Source organism: Ceratotherium simum, chromosome 7 (genome assembly GCF_057802395.1).
Source record: "Ceratotherium simum simum isolate JZ-2026a chromosome 7, ASM5780239v1, whole genome shotgun sequence".
In the NCBI taxonomy this organism is placed as follows: Eukaryota; Metazoa; Chordata; class Mammalia; order Perissodactyla; family Rhinocerotidae; genus Ceratotherium; species Ceratotherium simum.
Genome location: NC_141906.1, coordinates 63,174,697 through 63,198,560, shown reverse-complemented (window position 1 = coordinate 63,198,560; position 23,864 = coordinate 63,174,697). Strand labels below are relative to the sequence as shown.

The following is a 23,864-nucleotide window of genomic DNA, read 5'->3' as shown; positions in this document are numbered from 1 at the left end:
TGGTTAGCAGGCCATGCTGTGGCGGAGTCCCATGTAGAGTGGAGGAAGATGGGCAGGGATGTTGGCCCAGGGCCAGTCTTCCTCAGCAAAAAAAAAAAAAAGGAGGATTGGCAGATGTTAGCACAGGGCTGATCTTCCTCACGAAAAAAAAAGAGAAAAGTCAGTTTGATCAAGTTTTTATATTAACTTTTGTTTTTTCCTTACTATAAAATTGACATGTTCATTACAAAAATTTTAGAAAATACAAAGGAACAAAAAGAAGAAAATTTAAACACCGATCCTTCCATCTTCAGATAACCATTTTTGGCATTTTAGCATAGGTACTTACAGTTTTTCTTTCTATAGGGATGTAGGCTGAAAAACTAGAACAGTCCCTACCCCTTGCCCTACACAGAATCTGGTATACCTTTACAACAATCCTTTCAAAGCTGCAGTTGAAATCTCAGACATGCAAAGGGAGAGGTTGAACTGAATCTGGATGTAAGGAATGGAAAGAGCTGAATGGTTCTGGGTAAAGAAAGAGGGGCCTCTGAGGGGGAGGGTGCAAAGAAGAGTCCTAGCTTGAGTTCCCCAACTACCAAAAAAGAAAAAAAACAACAACAAGAAACAGATCCTGAAACAAGGACTTGTGTGCCGGTGATTTATTCGAGCGGTGGTCCCAGGGAGCAGGAATGAGAAAGCTGGGAGGGTGAGAAAGGGAAGGTGCAAAAGTTGGTATAAAGTGTGTTATCAAGGTTGTCACTGTGGGCCTGATTTGTCCAGAACCTCCTGAAAAGCATAAAGAATGCCTCCCAAAATTATCCCCCTGGAGGAAGGGAGGCAGGGGCATTGACCTACCAGCTCCTGACACTCGTTAGCTGAAGGTTGCCCCTGGGGATGTTAACCCCCACATTTCTTTTTTTTTTTTTAATTTTATTTATTTATTTTTTCCCCAAAGCCCCAGTAGACAGTTGTATGTCATAGAGGCACATCCTTCTAGTTGCTGTACGTGGGACGTGGCCTCAGCATGGCCAGAGAAGCGGTGCGTCGTTGCGCGCCTGGGATCCGAACCCCAGCCGCCAGCAGCGGAGCACGCGCACTTAACCGCTAAGCCACAGGGCCGGCCCATAACCCCCACATTTCTGAGCTGTGCTTGGCCAGGCAGATTTATCTGCAGCAGAAAGTGAAAAGACTCAGCACACTTGAGGCAATATTGTTAGTATGAGCCAGTGTGAAATTGCCCACTGCAGTTACTGCCGAAATCAGAAGTGGGCTGAAGAAATGTGACACGGCCCCAGACTGGATCAGAGCACCATGGCAAGAAGGTAGAGGTCAAGTAGTGGAAATCACCAGAGGACTTTTTAAGCACAGAGAAGTAGAATTCCCTTTTTCATTGAATCTAGGATACCATTGATTGTAAAATGCACCATTATTTTATGTACCACTAAGAAAGAAAAGACACTGCCAACTAAACTATGACATGTCTTCAATTGTAAGACACATTCTTATTTAAGAAATATTAAAATGGGAAAAGTTGCATGTCTTAGAATTGATGAAATACAGATACAACTTTAAACCATTTGTATTACTCTAATGTAAATGCCTCCATCTCCATAAACCTTTAATATTAAAAAGTCTGCTAAACACATAACACCTGTGCAGATCGTTTTTTGTGGAAATTAGAGGAAAATGGCTGAGTTTCACATCTGAATCAGTGTGAACAGAAGAGTGACATGCTTTGAATATCAAGACAACTACTGCTGCAGGAAGCAGGAGCTTAGAACCAAAGGTAGCCCTGAGTCTCAGGAATCTGAAGAAACTATGATAACAACATTGGACTTTCTTCAATTCATAGAATGGAGTTTGAGCCAATCCTAACAAGATCTTGATAGGCAGGGAGACTACTTTTTTAAAAAAAATACAAAACTAGGATCATATTAAACAGACGATTTTATGTTATTTTCTTCTTAATTACATAATTTGATCACTTTTTTAATTGGCTAAAAGCTGAAATCAGTTTGTCACAGGTCTGAGTCTTAGAAAAATAAACCTGATCATGTGCTGCTATCTTATCTATAAGCCTTCTTTCAATAAAGTTGCTATTCTTAAACTTTTTAATAATGAAAAAAATAGTGAGTAAGAACCTAACATGTCTAAGAACAGCTTTGTTTAATCACCCTTGACCAGTTGTCTCTGGCCTTGTCAGGTTTAAGAAACTAAAGGACTGAGTTGTGCCCTTTTGTTTTCTAAACTGTTTTGGTCTTGCTTCCTTGTATTTTGACTCCTGAAAATATAATGTGGATATTTAAAGAGGCAGCGTGAAGTGATGAAATGAGGAGAATGGGTTTTGGAGACATGTAAATCTTTGAATCTTGTTTTGAATCTTGTTCCATAACCCAAAACTTGTCCCATAACCAAAGTACACAAGAGATGTGTACTTTGGACACATCTATTTGAGGCTGTTTCCTCACATATAAAATGGGAATAAAAAGAAATAGCTACCTCATAGGGTAGTTATACAGGTTAAGTTACCACAGAGAGCATCTGGCACTGGAACATGTTAGCTAGTAAGTATTATTTCCCTTCTTACACGTCTCCATGCACCCACCACCCACTTCCACGTGACCTCTCACACACCCGCAGGCACACACATCACTTGTCAGAGAGAAACAGGGCCCTTCCTTCCTACAAGAACTAAACCCATCCTGCTTTAGGTCATTTCTTTTCCTGCAATGTGTAAATTCATTGCTCACTCTAAACGAATGAAACCATCACTGCTTTTCCTACCATTATTTCTGGCACTTAGACATATGTTGCTTTTTCCCTATCTTCTCTCAACAGTGGGCTTTATGAGAGAAAATGTCAGATCATAAAAGCCTGTTTTGTTTTGCTTGTTGTTATCCAAATTTTCAAGGCTTGATTTTGTTGTACACACACAAAAAAATCCAATTTCACCTTGGTCCACAGAAAATAGTGTGAGGGAAGAAGAAATTTTCCTCTACCCTTCTAGGTTCTTCCAGCTGGTCTAAGAATTAAATTGACATGAGACAGACTAACAGGAGAAAATGAAATTTAATTTTGCATGTACAGGAACCCCACATACATGATGGGTTCACACACAGAAAGGTAAAATCAGATATTTATGCCATCTTGAGCCAAGAAATGGGATAGGAACCCGGGGCTTCAGAGGGGAGGAGGGTAATTCACAAGCAGATATTCAATAATTAGATGTTTGCCTTGACATACAGATAGGTCATAAAAATTTATTTCTGGAGCCAACACTGATGGCCTAGCTGTTAAAGTTTGGTGCACTCCACTTTGGCAGCCCAGGTTCAGTTCCCGGGCATGGAACCACATCACTCATCTGTCAGTAGCCATGCTGTGGCAGTGGTTCACATACAAGAACTAGAAGAATTTACAACTATACACAACTATGTACTGGGGCTTTGCGGGGGGAAGGAAGAAAAAGGAAGAAAATTGACAGCAGATGTTAGCTTAGGGTGAATCTTGCCCTGCAAAAAAAAAAAAATTATTTCTGGTAATAACTCTTATTACGGGCAAGGGCCACAATTGAAATTCTTTAAGGAAGAGGTAGAGTTTCTTTTGAGCCTGTAGGGTCTCAATTGCCTTTATCTCAAAATATTCCACATGACAAATCTTGGGGTGGCCTGTTCCAAACCCCTTCAATAGCAATTCAAAGTTTGCAATTTTGCTAAATCTACTTATGATTGTCTCTGGACCCACAAATCCCACATAGCAGAACAAAATTTTCTATTCATATCTGAAGGCCTTTGAAGGCTCAAAATTTAGCCTTTGATTTTCCCTCCAATGGTAATGGGTTTGCTCATGGATGGGCCCTCACTCCTGTGAGTGGATCCTGTCTTTTATCTAGGACCTAAATTAAATATACGTCACAGAGCTCAGTTAAGGAAACTAGAAAGTAAAAACAGTCAAAGATATAGGCATTGGAAATCACAAAATTTGGCACAAGGTGCCATGAGACACCACCTGCCCCAAAAGAGCTCCTCAACTGACCTACAAAGGAAGCACTTTCTCTTTCTGGCTCTTAGATTGCAAGATAGTCTGTAAGATATTTTTAGAATTATTAACTCATTTTTTGAAGCCATTTGACAAAAACAAAACAACAGGTTTTTCCATAATTCCATATTTCCATGGAAAATTCTATATTTCCAGAAAGCTCTCAGAAACCATATTCTGAAAATAATGCCTTTTCTTTTTCCTTTGGTGAGGAAGATTGGCCCTGAGATAACATCTCTGCCAATCTTCCTCTATTTTGTATGTGGGTCACTGCCACAGCATGGCTTGATGAGTGGTATAGGTTCACTCCTGGGATCCGAACCCATGAACCCAGGCCGTCGAAGCAGAGCCCGCAGAGCTTAACCACTACTCGACCAGGCCGGCCCCCTGAATATAACGCCTTTTAAGACCAGACGCACACATAATGCAGAATCGTGAGCCTTCCAAAGATGCCCTGCAACAAGAGGGGTAAAAACAAAGCACAGAGGGAGAGGAGGAGCTCTAGTTGGCTGATTGGGGACGCCTTCACAGAAAAAGTTTCATTTAAGCCAAGCCTTGAAGGACAAGAAGAATTTCAACAGACAAATGTGAAGAAGGACTCTTTCTTCTTAGCATGTGAACCTGGATTTGTTCGAAGTTATCTCTGAAGGTCACAGTGCTAATTGACATAGCAGGTATGAGTCTTAGTCCTTAAACTCTGATGGGTAAGAAATGCAACCTTATTTTATATATTTTAATTTCTACTCCAAGTTCTCACAATGCTGAGGTAGTGGAAACTTAATTTTAGTAATTGGTGAGTGTCCCTCTTTCTCCACAGTCGTATTTAAGTTCCATAGAGTAAATAATACCAAGGTGTTGAGGATGGGATGGGTAGGGACTCTTGCCCGTGGTCATCATAACAGATTCTGACATCTGATGAGATATCCATCATCCCCTTTAGGTCCCCATCTGACTGTCCACAAACTTGCTACTGAGTAGGCTCTCACTCCTGTCCACAAAGCCCTTTTAGGTGTATGGCTATCTCCATCTACATGATTGACATTACTGGTTGCTGTTCCAGGATCCATGTGATCTCTTCCATTATGTAGCAGACAGGTGATTGGGGTGGGATTGACATAAACCACCACCCCTCCTACCAGTTCCGCTAGTGGATCCTGATTGGCTCAGGCATAATCCCAGCCTTCTTGCCTTGATGGCAAGTCCCTCGTCAGAGTGGCTATTTTAGGGGTAAGCACATGACTGAGGTTGGTCCAAACTAAAGCCCAGGAGTATTTTTCCATGGTTGAGAAAAGTAAGTTCCCTTTCTGAACAGGCAGATGTGAGACCTGGAACTGACAGAACAATTTGTTATTAGGAGGGAAGCCAGCTTGAGGACAAAGCCAATACCCATGAGAGAACAGCAATGGAACCAGTGCCTGATTAAATCACTCTTACCTCTGAGCTATCACTGAGCCAATAAAATCCATTTGTTCTTTATATCAGTTTGAGTTGAATTTTTTATTACTTCCATACAAAATCCAGTCTACTTCAGTGACACTCCTAGGTGCACTGAAAATATTCTGGTTTTTCTGGACCCTCAGGGACTCAGAGAACCTTGAGAGGTTGCTCAGGTTTTATCTACTGGATATGCCACATAACCATTTCTTTTTTACTGTCTTGCTGCCTCCTAGGGCTCTACCCAGAAGAGGGGCATAGATCCCCTCTACTCTTATTTCTCACAAAGCCATCTGTGTGTGTTTGGGGGGAGGTGTTACCTATAACCCCATTCCTAGAACTCAGCCTGGTGGGAAATCAGGTCTCCATGACCTACTCAACAAGAAAGCTCTCATTGGTTCCCCTCCCATCTTTACCTCCTCCCCTGCCCTGAGGCTTCCTTTCCTAGTTGGGGAGGGAGAGTGGGTACAAATTGTAAGAGGGTTGCCTGTTCATCCTGTACCTCCAAATCAATTGTCTCTCCTCTGGGTCCTCTTCCTTTCCTTGGCCAAACTGTTGGTGGTGGGCAGAGAAAGCCAAAGGATGACAGGAAAAACCAGAAACGAAAGGGAGAGTCATCACAGGAGAGTGCTCCCTGAGCAGAGCAAGGTCTGGATCAGAAATAAATACCATATAAATGTTGACTCTCAAATTTATATTTGAAGCCCAGACTTCTCTCCTGAACTACAGACTCATATATTCAACTCTCTACTCCACATTTCTACGTGGATGCCTAACAGGCATCTCACGCTTGTCTAAAATGGAAATCATCCTAGCAGTTTCCTCCATCCATATTTGTCACCACAGCCCTGACTGTCCTCGGGACCATGCTTCGTGGTTGAAGCCCTTGAGAGGCACCTCCTGTGGCATGGCCAAGGAAGGCTCCTCCTAGAAATAGAGGCATCTCTGCTGTTCTGTCACCACTAACCCCTGCCTCCCTGCCTATTCTTATGGCACTTGTCCCTGCAGGGCTCTGCCTATAGGGTTCTAGTGTCTAAGAGTATCCCCGAAATCCACCTTCTGCACCCACAGTAGTTGACCGTGAATTTGTATGTAACGACTGACTGATTAGGGTGCAGCCTCTAGCAAACAGAGAAATACAGGCCAATAATGAACCTCTTCCTGCACAGGGTCTCCAGTCTGATGTTTGTTCCAGCCCTGCAGGGGCAGATTCTGCTTTTGTAGGGGCCTGAGTCCTATCCAATAGCCTCTTTAAGAAAAACAATACAACATTATGAACAAAAAAAGGTGCAAAAATGAATACTTACTTAAAATAAGAAAAGAAATCAAATCATAATTTTAAAAGCTGACAAATTCCACAAATATTACTATATATAGATAAGTAATATTAATTTCCTGAAACACCTATATAATATTTTAAATGTTTTAATATTTGTTAATTTTTAAATTGACATACTATAAAATTAGCTTTGGTGTGCAGTTTATGAATTTTAACAGATATATATTTGTGAAACTACTAACGTAATTAAGATATAGAACAGTCAATCGCAACCAAATTCCCTCATCCTGCCCCTTTGTAGTCAAACCCACCTCTCAACACTAACCCCTAGAAAATACGGATTTGTTCATCTTCCGTATGGTTTTATCTTTTCCAGAATGTCATACAAATGGAATCATACACTACATACATTTTTTGGATTGGCTTTTCCCATTCAACAAAATGCCTTTGTGATTCATCCAAGTTTTTGCATGTATCTATAGTTCAGTCCTTTTTATTGTTGAATTCTCCCAAACAACCTGCTTCACTCATAGTTATTCCCATCTTAGTTGATGGTAACTCTATTCTTCTTGTTGTTCAAGCCAAACACCTTGAAGAATCCCTTGACTCCCTTTTCCTCTCAACCCCACACCTAATCCATCAGGAAATCAGGTTAGCTCTATCTGTAAAATATAGTGATAATCCAATCACTTCTCAGCATCTCCACTGCTACCACACTGATTTGAGCCACATCATTTCACCTGGGTTACTGCAATGGCCTCCCACCTGGTCCCTGGGCTCCTCCTGCCTTTGGCTTCTCTACAATGTAGTCTCAACATAGCAGCTGCAGTGGTCCTTTTGAAAACATAAGTCAAATCATGAGATGTCTCTGCTCAAAATTCTGCACAGACTCCCCATTCCATCAGAGTAAAAGCCAAAGTCCTTATAATGGCTTACAAGGCCCTACATCATCTGGTCCCCACTTACTCTCCAATTTTGTCTCCTACTTCTCTTCTCATTCATTCTGCTCCAGCCACACTGGCCATTCTGCTCCTCAAACACATCACACATACTTCTACCATAGGGTCCACTTTTTTTCTCTACCTAGAATTCTTTCCACCCCCCTTCCCTGCAGACGCCCATTGACTAATTCCTCACCTCCTTCAAGACTGTGATGAAATCTCTCTTTTCCAATGAGGCTTACCCTGACTACTCTATTTAATACCATAACCTCCCCCATCCCACCTCCAGGCACTACTGATCCCCCTTACACTGCATTACTTTCCATCTATAGGCCCATCACTTTCTAACATACCATATAATTAATTTATACACTATGCCATTGTTTATTGTGAGATTCCCCAATAGGATGTTGACTCCATGAAGGCAGAGACCTGTGTCTGTTTTATTTACTGGTGTATTCCAAGCACCTAGTGTAGAACCTGAAACAGAGCAGGTGCCCAATATATGAATATATATGAGTGAATGAAGAAGGGAAAGCACAAATTCTGGGGCTTAATACTTTCTTACAGACAGAGCAAGTCAGTCAATAGAATGCACAAACTTCCAAGTTCTCTGAAGTCTTGAGGACCCCAGTCAATAGCCTCAGCTTTCTGAGCTGAGGGGCAGAGGGCAACATCTGTGACTTTTGATTTTGCCCATCACTCAGCAGTGGCTGGTAGTCTCAGCACCTCGCATGGTTAAATACTTACTATAGAAGAGAGAACACCAACGCCTGCTGGACTCAGGGCCACTGAGGAGAGCTGTGCAGGTGGTGCATGATGTACAAAACTAACACAGTGGCCTTGGCTGGTCAGCAGTCCTTTCCCATCTTGTTGACACCTCACACTCTGCCCTTCCAGTTTCCAGAAAGCTCCACCCTTCCTTCCTGGCGCCCTGACAGGAATGGTTATACCCAGGCAAGGGGTAATGAAACTCCTCCCTATTGAATGCCTATTATGTGCTAGACATTATTTCATTTAACCATACAGGTATCCATGAATCGAGTTTCTAATGCAGAGGCTTCAAAGGCTAGTAAAGTCTATGCCAGGTGCTCACGAATTGCTTAAAGAAGCAATAACAACCTAAAGGGTTGGGCGGGGTGGGTAGGGCAGAGTCTCCCTATTCCTTTAAGTAGTGATTAAGCCTGGGCTGCCTGCCAAAGTCACAAGCTTCATCAGTCAGTGGTTCCATGAAGATAAGAGCCTGGTTTCTTGGTCCCTTCCCATCTTTGTTTTCTGACTATCAGTCTTTGATCTGCCACCTTTCCACCTTACCTCATTGCTTTCCAGCCAGCTCATCAAAGTTGGAAGCCATGTGTTGCATCCCTGAAGCTCACACGTTAGTTTCACCCACAGGTAGAGGAAGACAAACCAAGTTAACAAGAATTATTTGAGTGCCTTTCAGGCATCCAACAAATATTTATTGAGTCCCCACTATGAGCCAAGCTCTTTTATAGACAGTAATGATTGAGCAAATAAGAGAGACAGATCCTGTTCCCAAGGTGCTTACATTCTAGTAGAGAGGAAATGAGACTAGAAATAAATTTCTTTTATGATCACAATATCAGATAGTGAAAAATGCTATGGGGGGAATTAAGAACCTCTATGAAGAGGTGTCAGTTAAACTAAGATCTGAAGGCCAAGACAGAGGTTCTCATGCCAAGATTATGAGGAAGTACATTCTAGGTGAAGAAAACAGCTAGTGCAAAGGTCCTGAGGCTGGAACCAGCTTGGAGTGTGTGAGGCAGAGAAAGGGGCTACCATGGCTGGAAGAGGGTTGTCAGAAGGCAGAGTGGCCACGGATGGGATGGGAGAGGTGGATGGGGTTTGGACAGAGTTTGTGGACTCAAGTAAGGAATGTGGATTTTATCTAAGTGCTAAATAGAGGGCTTTAAGCAGGAGGATGATTTGATCTGATTTATGTTTCTAAAAGATCATTCTGGCCACTGGGAGGAGAATGGACTTTAGTGGGTAAAGGTGGAAGCAGGGAGAGAGGAGGTGATGTACTAGTCCAGGTGAGGGATGATGATAGCAGATGAGGATATAGCAGTGGAGGTGGAGAGAACTCTTAGATTCACATGTGTTTCGGAGGAGAGTCAGCAGAAATTGCTGGTGGGTTGAACATGAGGGTAAGTGTAGGGAAGAATCCAGGATGACCCCCAGGTTTGGGTCTGACATCACTGTGCCCACAGACACCTGGCCTATCCGACCTTACCTCTCAAGCGAGCTGAATACCTGAAGGGTATAGTTCATTTACTATCTGTTTTCTCTACAAAAACCTGGCCCACTACATTTACAACAGAATTTTCCCTGTGCAAAATCACATACAGACAGACATCTTCAAGAAGGCCTCCAGACAGGCCTGATAATGATTATTGAATTGTCACATGTTTGAAATAATGACTACAAAGGCAGTGTCTCCTCAATCTCTAAAGCAAGATAAAGAGAGATAAACCTACTGTATGCATATGCATAATGACATACACAACCAACATACATGCTTGCCACTTTAAAAATTTAGACCAAAAATAAATTGCAGCCCACATTTTTTCAGATCCTTTAATTGCTTCCATAGAATTCAACATACAGAATAGGTCTTATTTATAATTGCAATGCCCCAATTAAAAAAAAAGGAAAGTAAGGGGCCGGCCCGGTGGTGTAGCGGTTAAGTTTGCGCACTCTGCTTCAGTGGCCCGGGGTTCCCAGGTTCAGATGCCAGGCGCGGACCAACGCACTGCTTGTCAAGCCGTGCTGTAGTGGTGTCCCACATAAAGTAGAGGAAGATGGGCATGGATTTTAGCCCAGGGCCAACTTTCCTCAGCAAAAAGAGGAGGATTGGCATCGGATGTTAGCTTAGGGCTAATCTTCCTCATAAAAAAAAAGAAAGTGGCTGTTATCCCCATTGCACAGAAGAATAAACCAAGGTGCAGAGGAAATAACAGATGGAAGCTCAGGAAATGAAATATTTTGCCCCAAGATCACACACTAGTCCCTAGTAGTGCCAGATCTCCTGGCCCCTTAGTCAATCAGTGCTTTTTCCACGATGCCACAAGGTTTTCCCATAAACCACAACACTATTTGCAGTCTACAGGCTGTGCAATGACAGCAGAAGGGCAAACAAGTGTGTAGCTGCTTCAAAGCCAAGGTAGCTTAATGGAAAGACTTTTATACACACAGCCACCTTAATCTGGTTGATGAGCTGATCGGCGGTCATAAATGTAGAATTTGACAGAACAAGGCAGGGATGGGGGCGGTATGATGTATTTTAGCAGTTCTTTGATAATTTATTGAACTAATGATATTTTTGTGAATTGCATTAAGTTATTCTGGAGTAAGAGAACCTATCTTCACATGGCCGTGTTTTGGAGGAGAGAGGGCAGAAAAAGTTACAATATGGCAACCTCTAAATATTTTATAAATCACTTAGGAAATTTACAAAAAAAAATGCCAGATCATTTATATTAGAGGCATTTGTGGTACTTGAACATTTAACTTGACTAAATCTAGCTAGTGACTCATTGGACATCCCTGGGCCCCAAGGAGAGGAAAAAAATGAAGTTCAAAATAAAGAGACTAATTGAGACGTCAGCAGAGGCACAGAAGCCAATATCCACCAAGCATGCCAGAGAGACAGCAGGCAAGATGCCAGCCCTCACGAAATTTAGAGTCAGATAGTTAGTCATTTGGCAGATATTATTAAGCCCCAACAATGTGCCAGGCATTGTATTAGGTGCTTGGCATACAAAGATGGACCAGATGCAGAACCTGGTTTTAAGAAATGTGACTGAATAACAAGTAAAGAGATTGAAATAGTAATCAAAAACCTCCCAAAAAATAAAAGTCCAGGACCAGATGGCTTCTCCAGTGAATTTTACCAAACATTCAAAGAAGATTTAATACCCATCCTTCTCAAACTATTCCAAAAAATAGAGGAAGATGGAACACTTCCTAAATCATTCCACGAGGCCAACATCACCCTGATACCAAAACCAGACAAAGACAATACAAAGAAAGAAAATTACAGGCCAATATCGCTGATGAACATTGATGCAAAAATCCTCAACAAAATATTGGCAAACCGAATACAACAATACATTAAAAAGATCATACACCATGATCAAGTGGGATTTATACCAGTGACTCAGGGATGGTTCAACATCCGCAAATCAATCAACGTGATACATCACATCAACAAAACAAAGAATAAAAACCACATGATCATCTCAATAGACGCAGAGAAGGCATTTGACAAGATACAACATCCATTTATGATAAAAACTCTCAATAAAATGGGAATAGAAGGAAAGTACCTCAACATAATAAAGGCCATATATGACAAACCCACAGCCAACATCATACTCAACGGGGAAAGACTGAAAGCCATTCCTCTGAGAACAGGAACGAGGCAGCGCTGCCCACTCTCACCACTCCTGTTCAACATAGTACTGGAGGTTTTGGCCAGAGCAATTAGGCAAGAAAAAGGAATAAAAGGAATCCAAATAGGTAACGAAGAAGTGAAACTCTCACTATTTGCAGATGACATGATTGTATATATAGAAAACCCTAAAGAATCTGTTGGAAAACTATTAGAAACAATCAACAACTACAGCAAAGTTGCAGGGTACAAAATCAATCTACAAAAATCAGTTGCATTTCTGTATGCTAATAATGAACTAAGAGAAAGAGAGCTCAAAAAGATAATACCATTTACAATTGCATCCAAAAGAGTAAAATACTTACGAATAAATCTTACCAAGGAGGTGAAGGACCTATACAATGAGAACTACAGAGATGAGAGGCAGAATCAAGATGGCAGCATAAGCAGACTCGGAACTCACCTCCTCCTTTAGACACAAACAATTTACAACTACTTGTGGAAAAATTACCCCTGAGACAGAACTGAAAACTGGATAAGAGGAACTCCTGCAACAATGGACAATCCTAATTGAGGTGGAAGAGGCAGAGACTCCCTTCTGGAGAGGAAAAACGCCGCGTTCACAAGCCGCCAGCTTCACGGCCACCGGGAGCAGCTCACAGGTACGCAGCCTCCCTGGAGGCGCGGGGCCCTGAGCCGGGAGCGCCCCGCTGTGGGCATTTTGTGGACCCAGCACAATCGAGACCAGCGGCATAATATCGGACTGTGCCTGCTACTAAAACACTGGGGAGCACCCCCAGAAAACCCGGTTCACAAAGAAACTAAAACTGGCTCTTAAAGGGCCCGCGCGCAAACTCACCCTTTTCAGAAAGCAACCTAAAATCACCAGAAAGAAATGTGTACAGTGCTGTGGTGAAAAGAGACTCACCCAATAGGCCCTGAGTGCATCTCGGTGAGAGGTGAGACCTCTCCAGGGACTGGGACATTGGCGGCAGCCATTGTTGTGGCCTGGTGTGGGCGTGCTGACACAGATGCCATTGGAGTTCTCCCTGAGGCCTGCTAGCCCAGGGTCTGCCCCACCCGCTAGAGCACCGATTTAATCCAGCTCAGCCAGGGCAGGCAGCCCACCCTAGAGACTGGCCCCACCCAACAACAAGCCCTCAGGCAACTTGTGGGCCTGCCTAGATTGGTGACTGGATTCTCTGCAGCCTGGCAACTGAGCCGACTTGAGCGGGGCAGGGTGTCCACAAGGAGCGGGTGGAGAGTGTGGGGCGGTGGCGGAGTGTGTGGGGCTCCCGCCGTGGAGAGACTGGGTCCGCGTGGGGGAGGTCGGGGCGCTCACACGGGGCAGGACTGTGTTGACTGTGTGTGTGGACCTGTGGGCGGCAGGGTTTGTCAGCTGCAGAAGACTTGTGCTTCTCAAAGACTCACATAGGAGGTTTGCCCCACCTTCCAAAGCCTGAAACGATTGGGTGTTGCTGTGCCTGAGGCCAGCCCCACCCAGCTGCAATCCTCAGAGAGCTGACAAGAGACCTAATAGGCTAGAGGCTCACAGCAATGGTAAGGCCCTGAGCCTAACAACCTGCCACGCTGGGGGCCTACTCACTTAAAAGAAATACTGCAACACAAATGCGGTACTAGAACTTGCAGCCAACTGTGCTGGGGCTCCCCACACCTGATAAAGAGACTGAAGGGCCCACAACAACTACAAGCAGCTGAGTATTACAACAGCTGGCCAGGAGCATAACTCAGCCTCCCTGGGCACCTACAGGGAGAGCAAACAGGCCACAACAGAAGGACACACGTAGCCCACATAGGGGTCACCCCTGGAACATTGAGAACTGAGGGAAGCACACTGGAAGCCACCTAAGGTATCACTTACATAAGGTCACCTATCCAAGAGCAGGAGAAGTAGCTGACCTACCTAATACGTAGACACAAGCACAGGGAAAGAGGCAAAATGAGGAGGCAAAAGAATACATTCCAAGTAAGGGAACAGGACAAAACCACAGAAAAGGAACTAAGTGAAACAGAAATGAGCAACCTACCAGACAGAGAGTTCAAACTAAGAGTGTTAAGGATGCTCACTGATCTGGGGAGAAGAATAGATGAACTCAGTGAGAATGTCAAGAAAAGAAATGGAAGATATAAAAAAGAACCAATCAGAAATGAAGAATACAATACTGGAAATGAAAAATTCATTAGAGGGACTCAAAAGCAGAGTAGAGGATACAGAAAAATGGATGTGTGAGCTGGACGAAAGACTAGAAGAAATTACCCAAGGTGAACAGGTAAAAGAGAAAAGAATTAAAAAGAGTGAGGACAGTCTAAGGGACCTCTGGGACAACATCAAGCGCACTAACATCCGTGTTATAGGTGTCCCGGAAGGAGAAGAGCGAGACAAGGGGGCAGAGAATCTATTTCAAGAAATAATAGATGAAAACTTCCCTAACCTAAGGAAGGAAACAGACATCCAGGTACAGGAAGCACAGAGAGCCCCAAACAAAATAAACCCAAAGAGGCCCACACCAAGACACATCATAATCAAAATGTCCAGAATTAAAGATAAAGAGAGAATCCTAAAAGCCGCAAGAGAATGTCAAGTTACATACAAAGGAAACCCCATAAGGCTATCAGCTGACTTCTCAGCAGAAACCTTATAGGCTAGAAGAGAATGGCATGATATATTTAAAGTGCTAAAAGGAAAAAACTTACAGCCAAGAATACTCTACCCAGCAAGGTTATCATTCAAAATGGAAGGAGAGATCAAAAATTTCCCAGACAAGCAAAAATTAAAGGAGTTTGTCACCAAGAAACCAGTGCTACAAGAAATGTTAAAGCAACTGATTTAAGGGGAAAAGAGAAGACCACAAATAGGAAAAATTATCTATTTCCATGATAAGAGGGTAATGGATACAAATGCACAAAAAAGAGGTTAGATATGATATCAAAAACATAAAAGGAGGGAGGAGGGGAGTTAAGAGTACAGCTTTCAGACAGAGGTCAAACTAAAGTGACCATCAATTCTGTATAGAAGAAGAAAGGAACAGAGAAGGACTACTAAAACACTGAGAAAAAAAAAAAGTTAAAAAATGGCAGTAAGTACACACTTATCAATAGCTACTTTAAATGTCAATGGACTAAATGCTCCAATTAAAGGGCATAGGCTGGCTGACTGGATAAAAGAACAAGACCCATATATATGCTGCATACAAGAGACACACTTCAGACCTAAAGACACTCACAAACTGAAAGTGAAGGGATGGAAAAAGATACTCCACACAAATGGCAATGAAAAGAAAGCTGGGGTAGCAGTACTCATATCAGACAAAATAGACTTTAAAACAAAAACTGTAAAAAGAGACAAGGGCATTACATAATGATCAAGGAAACAATCCAACAAGAGGATATAACACTTGTAAATATCTAGGCACCCAATGTAGGTGCACCTAAATATATAAAGCAATTATTAACAGACATAAAAAGAGAAGTAGACAGTAACACAATAATAGTAGGGGACTTTAACACTCCACTTACACCAACGGATAGATCATCCAAACAGAAGATCAATAAGGAAACCTTGGCCTTACATGACACACTAGAACAGATGGACCTAGTAGATATGTACAGAGCATTCCATCCAAAGACTGAAGAATACATGTTCTTTTCAAATGCACATGGAACATTCTCCAGGATTGATCACATATTAGGCCACAAAACAAGTCTCCATAAATTTAAGAATATTGAAATAATACCAAGCATCTTTTCTGACCACAACGGTATGAAACTAGAAATCAACTATAGGAAGAAAATCAGAAAAGCCACAAATACGTGGAGATTGAACAAAATGCTACTGAACAATGACTAGGTCAACCAAGAAATCAAAGAAGAAATCAAAAAATACCTGGAGACAAATGAAAATGAAAATATGACATGCCAGAATTTATGGGACACAGGAAAAGCAGTTCTAAGAGGGAAGTTTTTAGCAATACAGGCCTATCTCAACAAACAAGAAAAATCTCAAATAAACAATCTAACAATGCACCTAAAGGAACTGGAAAAAGAAGAACAGACCAAGCCCAAAATCTGTAGAAGAAGGGAAATAATAAAAATCAGAGCAGAAATAAATGAAATAGAGACCAAAAAAACAATAGAAAAAATTAATAAAACCAAGAGCTGGTTCTTTGAAAAGATCAACAAAATTGACCAAATCTTTAGCTAGACTCACCAAGAAAAAAAGAGAGAAGGCACAAATAAGTAAAATCAGAAGTGAAAGAGGAGAGGTTACAACAGACACCTCGGAAATACAAAAGATTATAAGAGAATACTATGAAAAGTTATATGCCAACCAATTCGACAATCTGGAAGAAATGGATAAATTCTTAGAATCATACAACCTTCCAAAACTGGATCAAGAAGAAGTAGAGAATTTGAATAGACCAATCACCAGTAAGGAGATCGAAACAGTAATCACAAACCTCCCCAAAAACAAAAGTCCAGGACCAGACGGCTTCCCTGCGGAATTCTACCAACATTCAAAGAAGACTTAATACCTATCCTTCTCAAACTCTTCCAAAAAATTGAGGAGCGGGGGAAGCTCCCTAACTCATTTTACAAAGCTGACATTACCCTGATACCAAAACCAGACAAGGACAACACAAAAAAAGAAAATTACAGGCCAATATCACTGATGAACATCGATGCAAAAATCCTCAACAAAATACTAGCAAATTGCATACAACAATATGTTAAAAAGATTATACACAGTGATCAAGTGGGATTTATTCCAGGGATGCAGGGATGGTTTAACATTCGCAAATCAATCAACGTAATACACCACATTAATAAAATGAAGAATAAAAATCACATGATCATCTCAATAGATGCAGAGAAAGCATTTGACAAGATACAGCATCCATTTATGATAAAAACTCTGAATAAAATGGGTATAGAAGGAAAGTATCTCAACATAATAAAGACCATATATGAGAAACCCACAGCTAATATCATCCTCAATGGTGAAAAACTGAAAGCCGTCCCTCTAAGAACAGGAACCAGACAAGGATGCCCACTGTCACCACTGCTATTTAACATAGTACTGGAAGTCCTAGCCAGAGCAATCAGGCAAGAGAAAGAAATAAAAGGGATCCAAATTGGAAAGGAAGAAGTGAAACTGTCACTATTTGCAGATGACATGATTTTATATATAGAAAATCCTAAAGAATCCACCAGAAAACTTTTAGAACTAATAAACAAATATGGTAAAGTTGCAGGATACAAAATCAACATACAAAAATCAGTTGCATTTCTGTACACTAACAACGAAGTAGCAGAAAGAGAAATTAAGAATACCATCCCATTTACAATTGCAACAAAAAGAATAAAATACCTAGGAATAAACTTAACCAAAGAGGTGAAAGATCTGTACACCGAAAACTATAAAACATTTCTGAAAGAAATTGAAGAAGACACAAAGAAATGGAAAGATATTCCGTGCTCTTGGATTGGAAGAATTAACATAGTTAAGACGTCCATACTTCCTAAAGCCATCTATAGATTCAACACAATCCCTATCAAAGTTCCAACAACATTTTTCACAGAAATAGAACAAAGAATCCTAAAATTTATATGGAACAACAAAAGACCCCAAATAGCTAAAGGAATCCTGAGAAAAAAGAACAAAGCTGGAGGTATCACACTCCTTGATTTCAAAATATACTACAAAGCTATAGTAACCAAAACAGCATGGTACTGGCACAAAAACAGACACACAGATCAATGGAATAGAATCGAAAGCCCAGAAATAAACCCACACATCTATGGACAGCTAATCTTTGACAAAGGAGCCAAGAACATACAATGGGGAAAAGAAAGTCTCTTCAACAAATGGTGTTGGGAAAACTGGATAGCCATATGCAAAAAAATGAAAGTAGACCCTTACCTTACACCATACACAAAAATTAACTCCAAATGGATTAAAGACTTGAATGTAAGATCTGAAACTGTGAAACTTCTAGAAGAAAACATAGGCAATACGCTCTTCGACATCAGTCTTAGCGACATCTTCTCAAACACCACGTCTGACCGTGCAAGAGAAACAATAGAAAAACTAAACAAATGGGACTACATCAAACTAAAAAGCTTCTGCACAGTAAAGGAAACCATCAACAAAACGAAAAGACAACCTAACAATTGGGAGAAGATATTTGCAAACCATACTTCTGATAAGGGCTTAATATCCAAAATATATAAAGAACTCATGCATCTCAACAACAAAAAAACTAAAAACCCAATTAAAAAATGGGCAAAAGACCTGAACAGACATTTCTCCAAAGAAGATATACAGATGGCCAACAGACACATGAAAAGATGTTCAAAATCACTAACTATCAGGGAAATGCAAATCAAAACTACAATGAGATATCACCTCACACCTGTCAGAATGGCTATAATTAACAAGACAGGAAACAACATGTGTTGGAGAGGATGTGGAGAGAAGGGAACTCTCATACACTGCTGGTGGGAGTGCAAACTGGTGCAGCCACTATGGAAAACAGTATGGAGATTCCTCAAAAAATCAAGGATAGAACTACCATATGATCCAGCTATTCCACTGTTGGGTATTTATCCAAAGAACTTGAAAACACCAATTTGTAAAGGTACATGCACCCATGTGTTCATTGCAGCGTTATTCACAATAGCCAAGACTTGGAAGCAACCTAAGTACCCATCAAGGGACGAATGGATAAAGCAGCTGTGGTATATATACACAATGGAATACTACTCAGCCACAAGAAACGATGAAATCCAGCCATTTGTGACAACATGGATGGACATTGAGGGTATAATGCAAAGTGAAATAAGTCAGAGGGAGAAGGTCAAATACCATACGATTTCCTTCATTAAGTAGTAGATAATAACAACAATAAACAAACACATAGGGACAGAGATTGGATTGGTGGTTACCAGAGGGGAAGGGGGGAGGGAGGAGGGTGAAAGGGATAATTCGGTACATGTGTGTGGTGAAGGGTTGTAATTAGTATTTTGGTGGTGAACATGATGTAATCTATGCAGAAATAGAAGTACAATGATGTACACCTGAAATTTTTACAATGTCATAAACCAATGTTACTGCAATAAACAAAAAATTAAAAAAAAAAACAATGAGAACTACAAGACATTATTGAAAGAAATCCATGATGACATAAAGAAATGGAAAGATATCCCATGCACGTGGATTGGAAGAATAAACATAGTTAAAATGTCTATATTACCTAAAGCAATCTACAGATTCAATGCAATCCCAATCAGAATCCCAATGACATTCTTCACAGAAATAGAAAAAAGAATACTAAAATTTATATGGGGCAACAAAAGACCCCGAATAGCTAAAGAAATCCTAAGAAAAAAGAACAAAGCAGGAGGCATCACAATCCCTGACTTCAAAACATACTACAAAGCAATAGTAATCAAAACAGCATGGTACTGGTACAAAAACAGACACACAGATCAATGGAACAGAAGTGAAAGCCCAGAAATAAAACCACACATAGACGGACAGCTAATTTTCGACAAAGGTGCTAAGAACATGCAATGGAGAAAGGAAAGTCTCTTCAATAAATGGTGTTGGGAAAACTGGACAGCCACATGCAAAAGAAGGAAAGTGGACCATGTGTTATCGCCATTCACAAAAATTAACTCAAAATGGATCAAAGACCTGAAGGTGAGACCTGAAACTATAAAACTCATAGAAGAAAACATAGGCAACACACTATTTGACATTGGTCATAAGGGAATCTTTTCGGATGACATGCCTACCCAGACTAGGGAAACTAAAGAAAAAATAAACAAGTGGGACTTTATCAGATTAAAGAGCTTTTATAAGACAAATGAAACCAGAATCAAGATGAACAGACAACCAACCAGCTGGGAGAGAATATTTGCAAAACATACATCTGACAAGGGGTTGATCTCCATAATATATAAAGAACTCACACAACTGAACAACAAAAAAACAAACAACCCGATCAAAAAATGGGCAGAGGTAATGAAGAGACACTTCTCCAAGGAAGATATACAGATGGCCAATAGGAACATGAAAAGATGCTCATCATCACTAATCATCAGGGAAATGCAAATCAAAACAACACTAAGATACCACCTCATGCCCGTTAGAATGGCTATAATCACCAAGACAAAAAACAACAAATGTTGGAGAGGATGTGGAGAAACAGGAACCCTCATACACAGCTGGTGGGAATGCAAATTGGTGCAGCCTCTATGGAAAACGGCATGGAGATTCCTCAATGAATTAAAAATAGAGATGCCCTATGATCCAGCCATCCCACTACTGGGAATCTATCCAACGAACCTGAAATCAACAATCCAAAGAGGCTTATGCACCCCTATGTTCATTGCAGCATTATTCACCATAGCCAAGAAGTGGAAGCAACCTAAGTGTCCCTCGACTCTCGATTGGATTAAGAAAATGTAGTATATATATACAATGGAATACTACTCAGCCATAAAAAAAGACAAAATCGTCCCATTTGCAACAACATGGATGGGCCTGGAGCGTATTATGTTAAGTGAAATAAGCCAGAAAGAGAAAGACAAACACTGTATGATCTCACTCATATGTGGAATATAAACCAACACATGGACAAAGAAAACTGGACTGTGGTTACCAGGGGCAGTGGGGGTGGGGGGTGGGCACAAGGGGTGAAGGGAGTCATATATATGGTGATGGACAAACAAAAATGTACAACCCAAAATTTCACAATGTTAGAAACCATTAAAACATCAATAAAAATATATATATATACTATTAAAATTAAAAAAAAAAAAAAGAAATGTGACTGTCTGTAAGAGGAAAGAACCAAATATATTTGAAAAGTGTTAAAAGCAAAAAAACAAAAAGGACACTGTAGACTGGGTCTATGTTATGCTAAAATCATCCACCAATTCAGTAAATTCAGCTTTTAAAACTGGTTTGTTTGTTTTTTTAAATTAGGCAGGTTATTGGGTGTCTTGCAATTAAAGGAAAGCAATTGTGTAATTTTTTTTTTTTTACCTCTACCGGTAATCCTAATAACTATTGCAGTTACCCATGGCCTTACAGAGTTATAATCATTTATACTGATAATAAGTGTCAGACACAGCAACAGCACGTTAAACACAAAAAGTGTTTATTAGTGATGATGGCCACAACAGGGAAGCCAAGCCAGGTAAGGTTAATCAGTGAACTCTTCCTAGAAGAGATGATTTTTCATCAGACTTAAGGTAAGAGACTTGTTCTGGTAGAGAAAAAGAGGAAACAATTACTACATACTGTCAACTTCTCAAAAGTGTCATCACGTGTTTTATCTGTTTCGTTTACAGTAAGAAGAATAAGACTGTAGGGAAAAATTTGTGTTCAGTGGAAAACTGCAATGTCTTTTTTTATTGAGGTATAATTGAGATATAACATTATATTAGTTTCAGGTGTACAACATAATGATTTGATATTTGTATATATTGCAAATGACCACAGCAATAAGTCTAGTTAACATCCATCACCATATAGTTAAAGAATTTTTTTCTCTAAGAATGAATCTTATCTTAAAATGATAAGAATTTTAAGATCTACTCTCTTAGCAACTTTCAAATATGCAATTCAGTATTATTAACTATAGTTGCCATGCTGTACATTACGTCCTCGTGACTTATTTATTTTATAACTGGAATTTTGTACCTTTTCATCCATTTCACCCACCCCCTCCTCTGGCAACCACCAGTCTGTTCTCTGTATCTATGAGCTTGGTTGGAGTTTTTTTAGATTCTACATATAAGTGAGATCATACAGTGTTTGTCTTTCTCTATTTCACTTAGCAAAATGCCTTCAAGGTCCATTCATGTTGTTGCAAGTGGCAAGATTTCATTCTTTTTTACTGCTGAATAATATTCTATTGTGTGTATATGCCCATTCATCCACTGATGGAAATTTAAGTTGTTTCCATATCAAACTGCATTGTCTTAAGGAGACTCTTCCAGTTATCTGATTCCAATTCTATGGGAGCTATTTTATCATTCTGTAAGTTATACATAACTGATGGCAACACAAAATAATTCTTGTCTATAGACATGCAAGTTCTGTTCTGTCCAGTGGAAGAACAATTGACTTCCCTTCTTCCTTCTGGAATACCAGTTTTGCCACCCTTTACACATTTATTTCAATATTCTTGATCTAAAAATGATCTGTTCTTTAGATTCTCTTTTGAACCAGTTGTAACCTCTTTCTAGTTTCTTCACTGATTAACAAGTAGAATAAAATCTTTAATGTGTGTTTATGTTTATATCTGTATAAGAGTCATGACTATATTTTGAAAGTTATCTTTTAACAAGATAAAAGAGACACGCAACATAAGAAAGTGAGAGAAACTGAGGGGAAGAGGAAGAGACAAAGGGAAAAAAGATAAAGCAGTTCTCTTGTAAAGTCTGAGGGGAATAAATTAGAAGTCGGTTCTTCTGAAAGAGTCAATTAGATGTGAACTTTTCTTTTTTCACATCTGTTGTTCTCTTGAGTTGTGGCATTAGTGTGTGTTGAAGAAATACAATTAAAAACAAAATCTTCTCCCAACCCAGAAAACCTCTCCACAAAGGTAGAGAAAGGAAAGTTTTATTACTGAATAAGCATTAAACCAGAATGTGATGCACATCCCAGGCAATCCACTAAAGAAAAAACAGAAAGAAATCTCACCTCCTTATATAGCCAAGCAGATACGACCCATTACATACACGCTCTCAAGAGAAGCAATAACTAGTCCTCAAGTAAGAGAATGTGATAGCACCATTTATTATACATAGTTCATCCTAAATTCACCTAGTAATTGAGATGATCGTCTGTTAGTTAGTTGGTTTTATACAAAGAAAAAATAAATTTCTATCTGTATGACAGGAGGTAGTTTTGCAACTGGGAGCCAGGTGCTCACTGAAATTAAGCTCCTACCTGCCCACAGAAACTGGCAGACAGGGGCACTATTCCAAAGAGATAGACCCCAGGTCCTTGAGAAAGACATCCTGGGTCATAAAGCTGGCAAAAGTCTTATTTAACTTTTACAAAGATTTGCATATATTTCAAAGAGACGGAGAAATAACTGACAATCACCAGTGGTCTAAAGTAAAGGGAGGGGAGGTTGTCTCTTCCCTTACTTTTAACAGGGAGAATTAAGCCTCTTATTTTAAATGTTTATTTGCCCTTACATGTGTAAATCATGACTGTGTAACTGTGGCATGTAACTGTGGCATTCAACTGCACAGTTGGAGGTGTGAGCAATGCCCTCCCCCCAAAATGTTATGCTCAGTCCCCCAAGTGCAAGACCAACTCAGTCTTCTCAAGGCCCTCTGCTCCCCTGAAGTGTGCGGGAACCCTGTGTGAGTACAGTGTCCACAGAGGGGGAAAGAGAGCCCCCCCACTTTGACATTTGCAGTTGAAGGATGACTCTGTCGCCACAAGGCTAGCTGTTCCTGGAAGGGTCACTCTGGAAGCTAGTGTCACAGATGTCCTGAGGAAGGTCTGAGGGACTTTCCATTTGCTGCTCTGGTCTAAAGAGTTCCTCGAGAGAGAGGACAAGTTCACACCTCACTGTGAAGCTCAGTCAGGGGTTCTGCAGACGACAGCACTTCTGACACAGCTACTCCCCCAGGAGGCCAGTCTGCCCCAAGAGAGCTGAGTGAGGCCAGCTTCCGGCTCTGGTCACCTCACAGACCAAGAGCTGTGCCCTTCTCCTCCTCACTTGAC

The 23,864-nt window shown here is 40.7% G+C and overlaps 1 protein-coding gene across 1 annotated transcript in view; it reads right to left on the bottom strand.

Annotated features, from left to right (window-relative positions):
• TEX12 (testis expressed 12) overlaps window positions 1-13,169 on the bottom strand; it is a 43,221-nt gene extending 30,052 nt beyond the window's left edge. The window contains exon 1 of the mRNA XM_087434040.1: window positions 13,014-13,169. Coding sequence (XP_087290166.1) covers window positions 13,014-13,123 — 110 coding nt within the window. The 5' untranslated portion in view covers window positions 13,124-13,169. The remainder of the gene's footprint in view (window positions 1-13,013) is intronic.
• Window positions 13,170-23,864: the final 10,695 nt, after the last annotated feature.